General features: G+C 36.1%; 1 protein-coding gene across 2 annotated transcripts; it reads left to right on the top strand.

Annotated features, from left to right (window-relative positions):
* The first annotated feature begins 2,591 nt into the window (after window positions 1–2,591).
* Window positions 2,592–15,487, top strand: OPRPN (opiorphin prepropeptide). Of its 2 annotated transcripts, XM_017879201.1 has the most exons (4): window positions 2,592–2,750; window positions 4,225–4,290; window positions 4,466–4,521; window positions 14,669–15,487. In XM_017879201.1, the coding sequence occupies exons 2-4, from the start codon at window positions 4,240–4,242 to the stop codon at window positions 14,943–14,945; spliced, it is 384 nt and encodes a 127-aa protein (XP_017734690.1). In that variant the 5' UTR covers window positions 2,592–2,750; window positions 4,225–4,239; the 3' UTR covers window positions 14,946–15,487. The 2 variants fall into 2 exon arrangements, with proteins under 2 accessions (XP_017734690.1, XP_017734680.1); XM_017879191.1 differs by lacking the exon at window positions 4,466–4,521.
* Window positions 15,488–16,277: the final 790 nt, after the last annotated feature.

Here is a 16,277-nt window from a genome sequence, read left to right as displayed (position 1 = left end):
TTGTTCTTAAAACACTTGGCTGAAAATATACTGGGCATCAAAACAATTTACAACACTAAGCAGAAAAAGAAGTTGTTCATCTTTTTCACAAAATGAGCATGTGACTAGAGAAGGTAACAATTCAGGAAGTATTAGATATTAACTTAAAGGATTTCCTGAGTCACAGAAGGGTACAGAAACAAAACCGTCTATAATCAGCATACTAACAAATGAGACAAGAGTTCTACTTGTCAACTTGTCATTGACAAAGACAGAGGCAAAGAAAACTAGGTAGTTTAAGTTCAATTCAAAATTAATTCCCCATTCACTACCAAAAGCTTTTAAGTCACCTTTTAAATTTGAATGTGTTTTACCCCTTTACTAGAGATTCATCACACCCAGAATATTTTAAAAATCGCATGATGGAAGAAAGACATTCCCACTGAAAAGCTAACACTTACTAATAACATGGGTCACAATTTTCTATCTCCTATTTATTTAATCCTCAGAACAATATCAAGAAGTAGAAGTATTACTATCTTATTTTGTAAATGACAGTGTTGAGGCATAATTGGATTAAATAGCTGATCATATAAAACACAGCTAATAGAAGGAGAGGTGACATTTCAACTTAGGCTATCTGACTTGAATGCTACACACAATCACTAAACTACCCTATAACGAAAGACTCTTACATTTTATTGACTGCAGCTGACAGAAAACATATATTTTACATAATAACCTAGTACATCCACATGTATAACCATATAATATATCCTGAAAAGTACCTATATATAATGCAATCTGATATTTACTTCTGTTCTGCTCTATCCATCCTCTAACTTCGGTTTACTACTCCCTAAATAGATTTCATGTATTACTGATGAGTTACATTCAAGCGTCAATGACTGCTACTATTAAAAATATATTAATTACTTCAGTGGTTCAAATAATTGGATTTGAGAGACAAAGTAGCATAATTAGGGGGAAAAATCAAGCTCTCAAATATGGCAAATTTAAGGTCAATTCCTATCTCGACTATTTTAGTGAATTTGAGCAAGTTATGTGACTCCTCTCTAATTTCTTATCTAATCAGTAATATAATAATAACATACATTGCAAGGGGTTGTTGTGAGCATGAGAGCTAATCTATATAAAGTGATTAGCACATAGTCTAGGACATGGTAAGGATTCAACAAATTATGGCTATTAGAAAATAAAGCATAACGTCTTCTAGCATATGGTAATTTCCTCTCAACTGAATAGATTTTATTACATATGACTAAATTTCTCAGTACCTGCCTTCATCTTATACATAAAATTGTGTAATTTACTACATCCTTTTGCCATAAATGTAAAATAGATTGTGTAATGTTCCCATACCTCCCATCTTTGGTAGACTAGTGTACATTGTATTTATCCATCTGGCTTAGATAATGGGATAACACCACATACTTACAGAATGCAACATATATTGGAGAATTTATTATCTGTTAAGCAGTCCAGATATTCATTACTAACTTCAGAAAAATGTATTAAGTAATTTCTATCTATTTGACATTTTAAGTAGCTCAAATGCATGTGTACAATATCTTTAAATAAAACTATACATTTGGGAAAGAAATATGAAATTGAAAATAAGAAACTAGAAGGATTCTATTTCCTAATTATCTCCTACCACTAGATATCTCCTGTTATTTTCAAAATTAAGACAAAGAATTTATTTCAACTGCCTACTTTTGCATTCTTTAAATTCCTTCTTCCCAGATAAGCTTCTTCTCAAATAAACCAACTCTTTATTTATATATATATATATACACATACACATATATATATGTCAGTTCTGATACATATATAGACACATTAAAACTTCAGTATCTATAGCATTTAACAGCAGTGGTTCCCAAACAAAGCTTCACTTTGCAATAACTTGGGGAGTTTTTTAATTCTTGTGTTCCTTTGCAGCAACATGCATGCAGGTGGAAGCCATTATCCTAAGCAAACGAATTCAAGGACAGAAAACCAAATACTGCAAGTTCTAATTTATAAATGAGAGCTAAACATTGAGTACACAGGAACACACAGAAGGCAAACAATAGACACCAGGGCCTACTTGATGGTGTAGAGCGGGAGGAGGGTGAGGATCAAAAACCTACCTATTGAGTACTGTGCTCACTACCTGGGTGATGAAATAATTTGTACAACTAACCCCAGCAACACACAAATTGCTCATGTAACAAGCCTACACAGATACCCCGAACCTAAAATAAAATTTGGAAGGAAAAAAAAACATAAATAAAATTAATAAAATTTTTTAAACAAAATTAAATTATTTTGCCTGTCTTCCTGCCCCATAACTTTTGATAAATTGTTCTGGGGTAAGGTCTGAGAACTGGAATTTTTTTTAAAGCTCCCCAGATAGTTGTGATGTGCAGTCAAGTTTGAAAACCACTGTACTCCAGCATTCTGTGTGCTGCCCCAGGGCCTGCTAGAACAGTGATTGGATCACAGTTCTGCAGATGAAGCTGCCAAACTGGCAACTGCAACTATCATTTCTTTGTTTCAGTAAAGAATATCAATACAGAACTTTACCCTCTCTCAACCTTTCTCTTAATTCCAATAAAAATCAAGACAGAGGTATTTAAGAAGAAAGGCTTTTCCATCAAAGTTCCTTCTCTTCTTGGACTTTTAAATTGTGGCTACCTAAATTGAGTATCTGGCAAGAGTAAGATTAAGCAGTAATTTGTTCCAAAGAAGAATCTTCTACCAAGGTAGGTATATAGAAATATGAATGTAAGAATTTTCACTTTGGAATTCTAGCTTTTGTTCATATTCTCAAGAATATCACCCTCATGACTTTTGATGGAAATAGTCATGTTACCTAAAAATCTCAGATGTGTTTTAAAAAAAAAAAAAATCATTGTCAGTGGTAAAATTCCTTAAAATTTCTGAAAAAGTGTCAAGAACATTCACATTGATTAGTTGCACAATTTACATCCAATTTCACAATCTATTGACTTTTTCCACTGCTATATTTTATGGTCTCTAAAATCAATCCTGAGTAGAAGAGTCTTCAAAAGGTGTATAAGATAGATTTGCATTTCTGTTCTTGTTTAAGTTATGTTTCTTATGTACTGCTAAACTGCTTTCTAATATGAAAATATATTAGAAAAAAAGCTATTTTAAGGGGGTAGACACATGCACATACAACTATAGGACNAGTTGCACAATTTACATCCAATTTCACAATCTATTGACTTTTCCACTGCTATATTTTATGGTCTCTAAAATCAATCCTGAGTAGAAGAGTCTTCAAAAGGTGTATAAGATAGATTTGCATTTCTGTTCTTGTTTAAGTTATGTTTCTTATGTACTGCTAAACTGCTTTCTAATATGAAAATATATTAGAAAAAAAGCTATTTTAAGGGGGTAGACACATGCACATACAACTATAGGACCTATCAATCTGTCTTATGTTACTTTCAAGGCTAATGCAAATGACAGATACCACATGGACCCCAGAACAATCTGTCAGCCTATGTGCTTGAATTTTGCCTTCCCAGAACCCAGAGTGCCATGTGCTTACTAAATATTGTTGAAAATTATAAACAAATTAGGACAAAAACCTCTTTTTTCTAATTCACACACTGATAGACAATAATTGACTTTTGGAATAACTTGTTAAAAATCATATGAAAGTAATTATACTTCAGTAGAGTGATGTTAAAGGAAAAATACACATTACACAATTTCTTTTGCTTCAGACAGATCTAATAGTAATAACACAATAATTGCATTAAGAAGTTGTTTTTTACAACAGTCCTGTCATATTGACAATATTTAGGTCACAAATCTATAGAAATCTGTAAGTTTTGATTAATTTTAAGTAAACGCGCTAAAAGTATACCCTAATTAGTTATGTTCCAAGGTAGTCACCACTAAAGGCAACAAGGAATTTCCAAAAATGCTTTAATTTTAAAACGTACTTTCAATCATTATCTGAAAATTACCTTTCATAAAATAAAGTAGTGCCATTTTTTATTTTTAAAAACCACAAACATGACAGTATTGCTGTGCATCTATGCTGCTTCCTTTCCCCAAAATATCTAGCACGTCTTCAAAGGTTATGTTGGTCTTTCTTCATCATTTTACATAACAAGCATTAAAATGCTTTTAAATTTTTTATTCTGAAAAACACTGTTGATTGATTTGGCTAACTGTGGATAATCTTTGGTCTGTTTTTAGGAGCAACTTTAAAGAATGAAATTAAATTTCCTCTTGGGCCTGTTGGCTCTTATTTCATGTTTTACAGTAAGTTCCCTCAATTCTAAATTTACTTGTCATACTTCTTGTTAATCATGACTTCAAAGAAAGTTTTGATACCAACAATTTTGTCCTGTATATAAAAATAGAGTGTCAAGCTGTGGATCATTATGAACTTGTTCTTACTTTCCTTTTCCTTTCTCATTTATGAGTAACCATCTAGTCATTGGTTGCTAAGCGTAAAGGGACAGTGGACTGCAGAAAGAGGACACAGGGCAGGTTGTATCTAGGAGAGCTAGCTCTTATTTAGAAACATCTGTTCCTTTTATTTCTTTTCAAAAGGACTACCATCAAATTGTCAGAAAATATAATATAAGCTTACTAAATGTTTTAAAGCTGTAGGAAATAAGAAAGTATACAGTTGGAGCTTCATGACAAATTTTCTAAAAAGACAACATGATATATCAATGCAAGGATTGCTGATTGTACAATAGTTTTTTATTGAAAATATTTGTAAAAATTAAAATAGAAAGCCTTTCTGATGCCTGAAAATATATTTGTTATGACTAAAATATTCCTTTAACTGACTGGAAATTAAAGTGCTACTCACTTGGGAAAAAAAAATAAAAACAGAAAAAGAAATCATTCACTCAAGAAGCACTTACCCTAATTCAAACGTTTGAAAAGCATTTGTTAAAGCTCTATAGGAGATCCAAAAATACATAATGCAAAATAACTAGTGATAAGTGCCACAGCCAAAAACATCACAGCATAATATGAATTTCAGAGTAAGGCAAATTTCCCTAGCATATGCTGGGGTTGGGTGGGCTTGAGAGGAGAGAAAGAGCCCTATTTGTCTCATTTCTTAGTAATTACTGATAATCCACTGTGTGTTGGGCCTAGTGGTGGTTGACACAGAAATACCAAAGTCGAATTCCAAATTGGGATCTTCACAGATTAGGTCTTCTTTTCCTAGTATAGTACCTACCTAAGAGAAACTAGTGAATAAATAAATATCAATAGACCCTAGCAATGACACAAATAAAGTAGCATTATTGTTCTGAAACATTTTTTGATATTTAATGACATTTGTATAAATCTCTTTAGTGATATTTAATGACATTTGTATTGTTCTGAAGCATATAGTGATATGTAATAACATTTGTATAAAAATTATATTTCTGAGGTTGAAATAAAAGAATTTTATACTCCATGAGATACCTATATCAGAAACACCTGATCTACTTATTAAGAATGAACATTTCCAGACCTTATCCCAGACCTGAGAAAAAAAGAATAGCTGATCTTGGGGCCTGGAAACCTGCATTCTAGGATACTCTTACTCATGCTGAAGTCTGAGACCCCTTGAGTAAATTTTCTTGAAATTTACTTCTCAAGCTATTATGTTATAATTGCATGAAATATATAAAGAGAGCTTTCAAGGTAAATTCAACTTAAATCAATCCATCATATGAAAAAATGTAAGTCAATAATTACAATTATTATCAAATTTATTACTCTGGAATACCACGTTTTTGGTAGAATTCCCCAAATATGACAAATATGACTTCTCTGCTAACATTAATAAACACTAATTCAGACTTTATACAATAAATTAGAAGGTAAAGAAAGATCCATGATCAAGTAAACTTGAGAAAGTTGGGGGAAATGAAATAGAGGTTGTTGACTAGAATACTTTTCAGAGACAAAAATAGAGGAAATGCTGTCTTTGTTTCTCTACCTACAGCCTTCTGTTTCATACTGAGGATAGACAACTTCTGAGGAACTCTACATAAAGCATCCATTTTGAGGATTCATATGAATTAATGGCATATTTTTATTCCAGAAGCCTGAATTGCAAGACAAATGCAACTTAAATTCTTTTCTACTTTGAAAGAGTATAGAATCCCATTTATATAAGAAGCAGAGGATTCCATGTCCTAAAAAAAATGAGTTTAATACATAAATGCTCTCATGTTAGAATTAAATACTATTGGATATAAGAAAACAAGAACCACAAGACATCATTTTAATGTCACTCTAGCAAAAATTTCTTGCTGTATTCATTGTATCATGAAAAGCTGGTAAATCTTAACAACAGTCTTAGGCGTTAGTCTAAATAAAGAAACTTTATTGTACTTAGCATCTAAAACTTTCAATATATCAGAGATTATCTCTTTTGAGATAGGGACTATCCAGAATTTAAATTAAAAATAACAGTTCGTATTTATATATTTACAATGTACTCTGGAGCACAGTTTTACTCCCAAACCTCACAAAAACCCATGGACTATTTGGGATGCTCCTTTACATAGCACAGAGCTGAACATGAGATAAATCCTCAATAAGTATTAGGGGAATGACACAACGAGTGTGTGGACCTTTGTGTAGTTGACGCCAAGTAATAACAACCAGGTTTCAGAGTCACACCTGTTCATTTGTGCCATTGGATAGGCTATATGAAGTCTGACACAGGGATGGATAATAGGTCAAGTGTAAGTTCAAAAGTAACTTATCTCTTGATTGACAAGGACATCTGCCATGCTCACAAGATGAATAAGGACAGTATTTTTGCCAATACCTGCCATCCCTAACATAGAGAAGCCTTTGTTTGCAGCACAATCTCTCCACTAAACTGCTCTGGTTAAGCTGTCAGTCTGGCAGTTTCTAATCTGTAAGGATAGGAAATGGAATTTTTAAAAAAGGAAAAAGTAAAATAAGCTTAAAAAGGGAAAATAAATAAAATACTTTACAGAAAGAGCTATGATCAAATAATTACCAAAAGCGAAGCAAAACCTTTAGCCTGAACTAAACCAATGATAAGCAGATATCAAATAGCCGAAGACAGCCAGTAGTTCTCAAAACTCTACAAACTCTAGAAATTCTATCAGGGACACAAATCATCTAGGGATTTTGTAGAACTGCAGACTCTGATCCAGTAGGTCTGCCTGAGCCCCATGAGTCTACATTTCTAACAAGCTCCCAGGTGATACTGATGCTGACCTGCTGGTCAGCAAATAACATTTTGAGTAGCAAGGCCCTGGTCAACTGAGAAATCACAGAGAAAGGCTGAGGACTTCTTATGGGTTTGTATAAATGCTCAAATGTTGTCATGGGAAAGCCTTATGCTCCTTGCCATGTGCAAGGAAGGAAATGGCATTCTGAAACCAAGTGAAAGAAATTTCTGCTTATCACCAAATACAGGTAATTTATTCAACCCAAAATACTAATTGAGCACTTATTATTTACCAGGCACTATTCTAGATGCTGGGTAAACAGCAGTGAACAAAACAGACAAAAAGTTTCTAACCTCATGGAGCTTATATTTCTACTTGGGGAAGACAAGCCATAAACAAAATAACTGACTATGTGATGCAGAAAATTTGGGAAGAAGGAATTTTAGTAGGGGGTAGAACAAGGATATGATTTTAGATGGGGTTGCCCAGTGGAAAATGGCATTTGATTAAAGACCTGAAAGAGGTGAAAAAGCCAACCATGCAAGCAGAGGAAACAGGAAGTTCCAAAGTCTGGAGTAGGGTAGGGTACACTTGCCTAGTGTGAAGAATAAGGAGGCTAGCATGGCTGGTAGAGAGTGAGGTGGGAAGTATTAGGAGCAGGAGGTGAAACTAGAGAGTTAGAGGAGGGCGAGGCTGCATCAGGTCTCATGAGCTATTGCAGAGCCTTAGTTTTACTCTGAGTGACATGCAACACTTTAGTACATGAAGTCAGTACAAGACCTCAGAAAGATGCCGTCTCTTCCCACACACTTACTTTCCATCATCCACAATGATTTGGAGGAAAAAAATGAAACTTCTAAAATATCTGAATGGCATCCATAAATATTTACTTAATGTCACCTATAGTGTAAGAAGGCTACAAACACTGATAAACATGACCTCTAACTTCAAGGAGTATATGACTGTCAGAGGATACGGGACAGATTGGTAACAATAGCCAGAGCAGGAACTGACAAACTTTTTCTGAAAAGGGCCAGATAAGAAATACTGTAGGCTTCTGAGGGCCTGTAATAAGTGGTCAACTTGGCTGAGGTAGCTTGAAAGCAGCTACAATAAACGAATGGGCATGGCTATGTTCCAGTAAAACTTTATTTACCAAAACAGGCAAACTACATTTGGCCCACAGCCTTAGTTTGCTAACTCCCAGTCTACAGAGACAGTGAACAAGGCAAAATGGCATGTAAAAACCTGATACTTCATTTACAAAATAATCATAAAATTAACCCAACATTATTCATGAGTTTTCAAAAAATATTTATGTTTCATTGAAACTGTGTGCATGCAAAAATACTATGCTAAATTATTTGTCATTTTAATTATTTTTTCTAAAGAACATCATGTGGAAGATACTGTTACTTTCTCTCTTTTAAAGATAAGGAAAGTAACGAGAGGTTACATAACTTACCCAAATTCACATAACTTGTGAATGGAGAAACAAAATTTTAACTTGCCTTGATCTATTTGCCTGTCTTCTGCCTTTTATTCTATTTTCTGGGATGAACTAAAATCACCCCAGTGTATATTAAGACCAACCCCTCAACTTGTACAGTAGATCCCATCCTCTTCCCTATGCAAGGAGATTCCTCCAATTATCCTGCAAATATCTACTCTAAATCTAAACATCCTACATCAGCAATTTTTCCTTCTCTCTATTGATTGTTCCTACCAGCACATAAATATGAGGTAATATCATCTATATGTTTGTTTTCATTCTCCACTGATCTTATGACTCCCACCATGGTCCATTTGAAAAGTTTGCCTCTGCACATCTTCACTTTCTCTCCTGTTCTGTCCTAAGCCAACTCCAAGCAGACTTTGCTCACATCATTTCGATGAAACCACATTTGTCAAATTGTACTCCAAATGACCATGTGTAAGGATCAGTTTTCAGTCTCCACGATAATTATGTCTAAATTGTATTTGACATGATCAGTTTCCTACTTAAAGGGAGTTTTTTCTTTTTCCTCAACTCCACTCTCCTGATTTTTCTCCTACTTCAATGACGACTCCTTGTTGGTCTCCTTCTCCAGACACATCTCCTCTTCCTGATCTCTAAATGTCAGTGTCCCAGGACACCATCCTCTTACCCTTTGTCCATCTATTAGCACAAATCCAGTTGCTCAAGTCAAAAAAAAACTTGAAATCATCTTTGACTGTATCACTTCCCAGATCCACTCCTTCAGCAAATATTGCCCACTCTGCCTTCAAACCATCATCTAAATCTTACCCTTTCTCACCACCCTCCTGCTACCATTCTAGGCCAAGCAATGATCACTTCCTACCTGTTGCAACAATAACTGATCTCCCTGCTTTCACCATTGTCCCTGTAGTTTATTCTCCACACAACAACCAGAAAGATGCTTTTCCAAAGTAAATATTGCCATATCATTCCTTTGTTCAAAACCTTCTAACGGTTTTCCATAACACTCAGAAGTCAGGGGTACAAAGTCCTTACCCCTACCTACAAGACCCTGCTTCGACCTCCCCGCGCCTTAACTCCAATGTATCTATATAACAAAATTGCATCTAAGCTCCTTAAATGTTTGACAAATAAATAATAAATTTAAAAATATCTGCCCTCATGGAACTCACACATTATTAAATCATTTTTGATTATTTAAAACCATCAAATGTTAAAACTACAGAGAGAATACAATCAAATTTAAATATAGGTGGGCTGCATAATAATAATATTAAAGTTACCACTTCCACTTACGGAGTGTTTAACATATGCCAAGAAGTATATTACAAAAGTACGCTGTTTAATCTCTCCAGAAATCCAGTGTGACAATTATTATTATTATCCTCCCTTAACAAATAAGAAAAATGAAACTCAAAATAGCCAGCTCTGTATTCTGTTTCAAATAAGCTTATCATTTGTGGAGGTAATCGGCCCCAAATGTAGACTCCTTAAGAAGGCATTTTCATCATTTGCCTAGGGTTATAAAGTTCACCACCATTGGCCAGTGGACGAGGGAAACTAGCTAGTGAAAAAATTGTGTTGAGAATAGGAAAAGATAAAAATAATAAGAATGGAGGTCAGGGGTCAGCTATTTGCTGTAAGGTGTAATTTTTCACATGATTTCTCCCCACCTCTGCTTAGGGTCCAGAGAGCAGCTCATCAAAGCTCACTTTGAACTTAATTTCCATGGCACTGTACCATCTGGGTTTCCTCCTGTCTCTGATTTTCCTTCACTAGCTGCTCAGCTTTCTCTTATTGATGTCCAAGTTTCTGTCTTCAGCCATTTCTTCATTACTTTCTTACTTATTGCTTTGACCCAACAGTGCTTTCCAAATCAATTTCTCCAGCTCTGATATTTCAATCTGCATCTACAAACTTCCATGACTTTTCAAACTCAAAAGGATTAAAACAATTAATTTATTTCCTCTTGGCACTTATGTCTTCATTAATGTTAGCAGTCATGACTTAATATCTCAGTTTCATTTGAGTCCACATTCATTTATTCAAAAATATCTACTAAGAACCTGGCCAGGCATAGTGGCTCACACCTTTAACCCCAGCACTTTTGGGAGGCCAAGGCAGGTGGATTGCTTAAGCTCGAGAGCTCGAGACCAGCCTGGGCAACATAGTGAGGCCCCATATCCACAGAAAATACAAAACAAAATAGCTGGATATGGTGACACACTCCCATGGTCACAGCACTTTGGAGGCTGAGGTGGGAGGATTACCTGAGCCTAGGGGGCAGAAGTTGAAGTGAGCTGAGATCACACCACTGCACTCCAGCCTGGGTAGCAGAGCAAGACCCAGTTTAAAAAAAAAAAAATGTACTGAGAACCTCCAAGGTGCCAGAAACTGGAGACAAAATGATAAATAATACAGAGACATTGTTTGAAGAAGTTAATAATTACTACACTATACAATATTATAAGTAACTATAAGTATTATAATAGAAGTGCTGAAGCAACAAAAAGAATAAAGACACCTAGCTTACCTCCAATTCCTCATACCCTTTATTATTCACAAAGATGCCAAGCACTGACTAAGATACTAAAGACACAAAAGCTAAAGAAGATACAACTTACTCCTTCAACAGCAGTAAAATAGCACATGGCCTAAAAGTGGAGAAAAATATCAAAACAAATAATTACTATCACTGTTGAAAGAAAGTGATGGGCTGTGCACGGTGGCTCAAGCCTGTAATCCCAGCACTTTGGGAGGCCGAGAAGGGCGGATCACGAGGTCAGGGGATCAAGACCATCCTGGCTAACAGGGTGAAACCCCGTCTCTACTAAAAAATACAAAAAACTGGCCGGGCGAGGTGGCGGGCGCCTGTAGTCCCAGCTACTCGGGAGGCTGAGACAGGAGAATGGCGTAAACCCGGGAGGCGGAGCTTGCAGTGAGCTGAGATCTGGCCACTGCACTCCAGCCTGGGCGACAGAGCGAGACTCCGTCTCAAAAAAAAAAAAAAAAAAAAAAAAAAAAAAAGAAAAAAGAAAGAAAGAAAGTGATGAAGTTTGCTTTTGTCTCCAATAAGAGCTTTACAAAAGTAAAATTTTGGCTGATTTTATATTGTATAAAGGTATTTTCTGTACAATTCTTTTAATTTTCATATCAAAGTATTGGGGGAGGGGAGTGAAGCCACTTAAACGTTTTGAAGGAAGAGATTGCCAAGTGAATGGAAATTAGGGCAGGAGTGAAACATTCTCAGCTAGAGGAATTGCTTTTATGAAGGCACAGGAACTACCAGAAAGAGCTCATTATGTTAAAAGAACTAGTACTAGTTCTACATGGCCAGAGTGAGGAGAAAGAAATGGCAAAAGATGAGATTGGATGGTGGTACAGGCTTTCGTGTTTGGTTGCAAAGAAGAGGGTTCCACTCACAATATTTATTCGTGCATTTTTAGGGCTGCCTTAGTTTGCTGTGCTAGTTCTAATTTATATTTATTCTTGCATTAACTCCTTTTTCCTTAAAGGAAGGAAACATGCCCGGCCAAGTTCTCAGTAAATATTTTCTTCCTTCCTTAAATAAGGAAGTCAATGCAAGAATAAATATAAAGTAGGACTGGCACAGCAAAAGCAGGCAGCCCTAAAAACTGGTCTCTGCTTCTCATGGCATCCCTGCTTCTGTCTGTACTGTTCCTCCCTCAGATGTGCTCTCTTTACTCAGAGTCCCTGTGTCCTTATAGCTTAGTTTGCACGTGGCCCTTATTAATGCTCCAACCTCTGTCTGGCTCCTTTTATCTCACAATATTCACATTTTAGTTCCTACTTCTAATTAGCATATCTCAATATTTCCTAGTTCAAGTTACAAAGAGAAAGAGAATTTTATAAACCTGGCTTATTTTTCTTCTTCTGGCCATAAGGCCTAAGATCCTGGATAGCCTGTGGTTTGGAAGTCCATGGATCAATAGTCCAGAAAGAACCCAAATAAATGTGCTTATGTTACAAGAATAAAAGGTGGTAACTAAGACCTGTAGATGTACATATAAGAGGCAAATGTAGATACAAGAGGAACTGATCGTGTGACCAAGACATTACTATGGCTCCCTCTGAAATGACTTGGAATTTTTGAGTCATCACTGATGTTTGTAAGACATTCAGTTGTGTGATGGGGACAGTAACCAGGATAAAAGGGAAACTGAGAAGTGGAAACAGAAAATCTAAACCAGCTTTCCTCACTATCTGGCTAGGAATGGAGAGAGATAAGCTAGTAAAGAAAGCTTCAGGTGTACCCTAGGTTAAGAATGAGATTTTTTAATACATGAGATATCAATCAATATTATAGGCTGAAAGAATACAGACAGGGATTAGAAAGAGGTTTATTTTACAAGAATAAAAGAGAAGAAAGACCCTAGGGATGGAGAAGATGTAGATATAAAACACAGGTAAAGAGACTGGTCTTAAACAGGAAGAGAGAACAGCAAGATATTTGTGAGTTTTATAGGTGTAGGGCAGCAAAGTGAAGAAGTTCTCACGTGTGGTGGCCTAAATTATGTAAAATAGAAGGCAAGATCATCTTCTGATGGGTGTAGGGGGGAGCAAGAAAAGTAGAAGTGAGGTATCGATGCTCAGAAGATAGCCTTTTGGGGAAAATGGGAGGAAATGATTTAGCAGTTCTGATGCACCAAACACAGACACTATAGTTCTCCAGTGTTGCTACCATTAGAGATTGTGACATCCATCCAGCAATGTTCATCACCATGGAAGTAGTACTAGGGAAGGTAGTTTGCATAGAGTTGATCCAAAAGTTTGATGTTTCTAAAGGCAGTATGGCAGAGACACAGGAAGGAGTTGAATGTTGTAGGAGAATGACTAGAGTCTTGCACCTTCCTAAAGCTTTTGTTTCAGGCAAACTGATCTTCTGATGGTTGCTAGAATAGAACCTATATTTTCTTGACCTTGTTCATTTGCTTATGATATTATTCTAATTCGGCTTCTTCCTCCTCATTTCTACTCTTATTTTATCCTCATTTCAAATGCTATCTTCTCTACATGGCAATTGGTCCTCTCTCTTTGATAAAAATTAAAATTTTCCTCTAAATCGCTAGAATTGTTTACAGTATTAATCAATTATTTCTTGAATTGCTACCATCTACAAGCTGTGTTTGTTATTAATAGAGTACAAAATAACTCAAAATTATATTTAGACCTTACTCTACCTTACTATGTCTAAGCACTTTTCATAGATTATATATAATCCTATCTACCACTATAAATGGCTAAGAACTATTTCTAGAACCAGTTGAGGAGTGAGGAAACAGGCAGAGATAACCATAAGCAAGTCACCCAGCTAGCATCCAACAGTGGAAAGACTGGTTCTAGGAGGCTCTAGCAATCAGACTCCAGTGTCTTCATTTTAACCAACATACTATACTGGCTCCATAGGCTTTTTGTTGTATTGCCTCGTATTGTCGTTTGAGGGTTATATCTTCCACTGGATTTCAGACTCACATAAGCAGTGTCTTAAATCTGTTTTTCTTTGTCCCTAGAAAGAAGTGTTGCATATAATAGTTATATAATTAACAGTTCAGAGTCTGGAATCTCACTGAATTCTTAGAATGAAGTAAGAAAGAGTTTTCCCAGATAGTCAACTTGGGTATTTACCTCCACTTGAAACTACGTTCAAAGGTGGTCTTTTCTTATACACGATCAAGGTGATTTGGTTCCTCCCTAAAACCTACAGGTCAGATAGCAAGCTTACCACTTTTTTTGTTTTTTCTGATTTAATACAATTCTACTTCTCTTTTATTGTACAGGCATCCAGAATAAACAAGAAATTTTCTATTCCTTATTTTTTCTAACTTATTTTCTCAGTGAAATATATGACTTATGGCTTAGTATATCCTAATGTATACATAGTATACATACTAATACATAGTGTATCTTAATGTTTGAACTTTAAGTGATCAAATTTAGAAACTGTTTTGCCTTTGTTTTATCTCCACAGCCCAGTGAGAGTCAAAGATTCCCCAGAAGACCATATCTGCCTGGCCAGCTGCCACCACCTCCACCCTACAGGCCAAGATGGGTTCCACCAAGTCCCCCACCTCCCTATGGCTCAAGACTTAATTCACCACTTTCTCTTCCCTTTGTCCCAGGGCGAGTTCCACCATCTTCTTTTTCTCGATTTAGCCAAGCAGTCATTCTATCTCAACTCTTTCCATTGGAACCTATTAGGCAACCTCAACTCTTTCAAGGTTATCCAAACCTACATTTCCCACTAAGACCTTACTACGTAGGACCTATTAGGGTATTAAAACCCCCATTTCCTCCTATTCCTTTTTTCCTTGCTGTTTACCTTCCTATCTCTAACCCTGAGCCCCAAATAAATATTACCACTACAGATACAACAATCATCACAAATCCCCCTACCAAAACAACCACCACCAGCACTTCCACAAAACCCACAATGACGGTCACCTCCTCAACAGTACCTATCTCTTCAACACCAGAGCCTGCCACCTCCACATCAGCAGCAATCCCCACAGCACCTACTGAAAATACTACTGAAATTCTCACCAACCCTCCTCACACCATATTGCTCAATGCCACTGTCCAAGTTACGACTTCCAACCAAACTACATTAAGCAGCACAGCCTCTAAAAGTTTTTGGCAAAAACTCTTTGCCATTTTTAGTTGAAGATGCAATAAATGATATTTTCCAAACTGCTCTGACATCTTAGAAGAAATAAACTGCAATGATTTTGATGGAACCAACCCTGATCTAACTAGCACACTAAATAAATAAAGTATTCGAGCAGTAATATGCACCTATTGCTATCATTATGACTATCACTCTATCCTATATTTTATCACCTACCAAGAGTTGATTACACAGGTTCCCAGAAGGAAACAGAGACCCTTTATGGGAAAAAATTAATGAAAGCTGTATTTAAAGAGAGTGGGCAGGATTTAAAAAAAAAAAAAAAATACAGGGCTATTGAGACATTCAGGGTCTCCCAGTAGAGCTGGTCATGGGCCTATATTTGATGAAGCAAAGGGAACAAACAAATAAGGAGCCCAGAGCCTGAAGAAGAGTTGGGACAATGAAGGAGATTCCACCCAATAAGACCCACTGTGCAAAGATGCGACTACTGCTCCTCATTTGCAGTCCACTCTTCTCTGCCTAGTTCTCAATCCTGGGAGGATAACCATACAAACTCTTACATATGGGTTTTCTTACCTGGGGGTTTTGGTTGGCTTCTGCTGATGAAACAGGTGGAAGGGAGAGGTATAAATCTTTTATATTTGGTATAAAAGATAAAATATGGTCCAACTGTATAGGTCCCTTGCCATGAATGGAGCCAAGCTAAGCTCCTAATAGTTACACAATTAATAGTCTCCTAATAGTTACATGATTATTGGTTCAGAGCCTGGAATCTCACTGAATTCTTAGAACTGAGTCAGAAAGAATTTTCCCAGATAGTCCCACTGGAGTGTTTACCTCCACTTGAAACTACTTTCAAAGATGTGACTACTGCCAGGTGTGACTACTACTCCTCATTAGCAGTCAACTCTTCTCTGCCTAGTTCTCAGTTCTCTGATTTCTTAGAAGC

Source organism: Rhinopithecus bieti, unplaced genomic scaffold (assembly GCF_001698545.2).
Source record: "Rhinopithecus bieti isolate Rb0 unplaced genomic scaffold, ASM169854v2 scaffold_905, whole genome shotgun sequence".
Taxonomy (NCBI): Eukaryota; Metazoa; Chordata; class Mammalia; order Primates; family Cercopithecidae; genus Rhinopithecus; species Rhinopithecus bieti.
Note: the sequence above shows the minus strand (reverse complement) of the source record. Positions and strands in the feature narration are given on the sequence as shown.

Excerpts from the sequence above, each read along its gene's own strand:
- OPRPN (XM_017879191.1), top strand. The coding sequence starts at position 4,240 with ATGAAATTAAATTTCCTCTTGGGCCTGTTGGCTCTTATTTCATGTTTT. Across the intron at positions 4,291-14,668 it reads CTCTTATTTCATGTTTTACA|CCCAGTGAGAGTCAAAGATT; the intron begins GTAAGTTCCCTC and ends TTATCTCCACAG.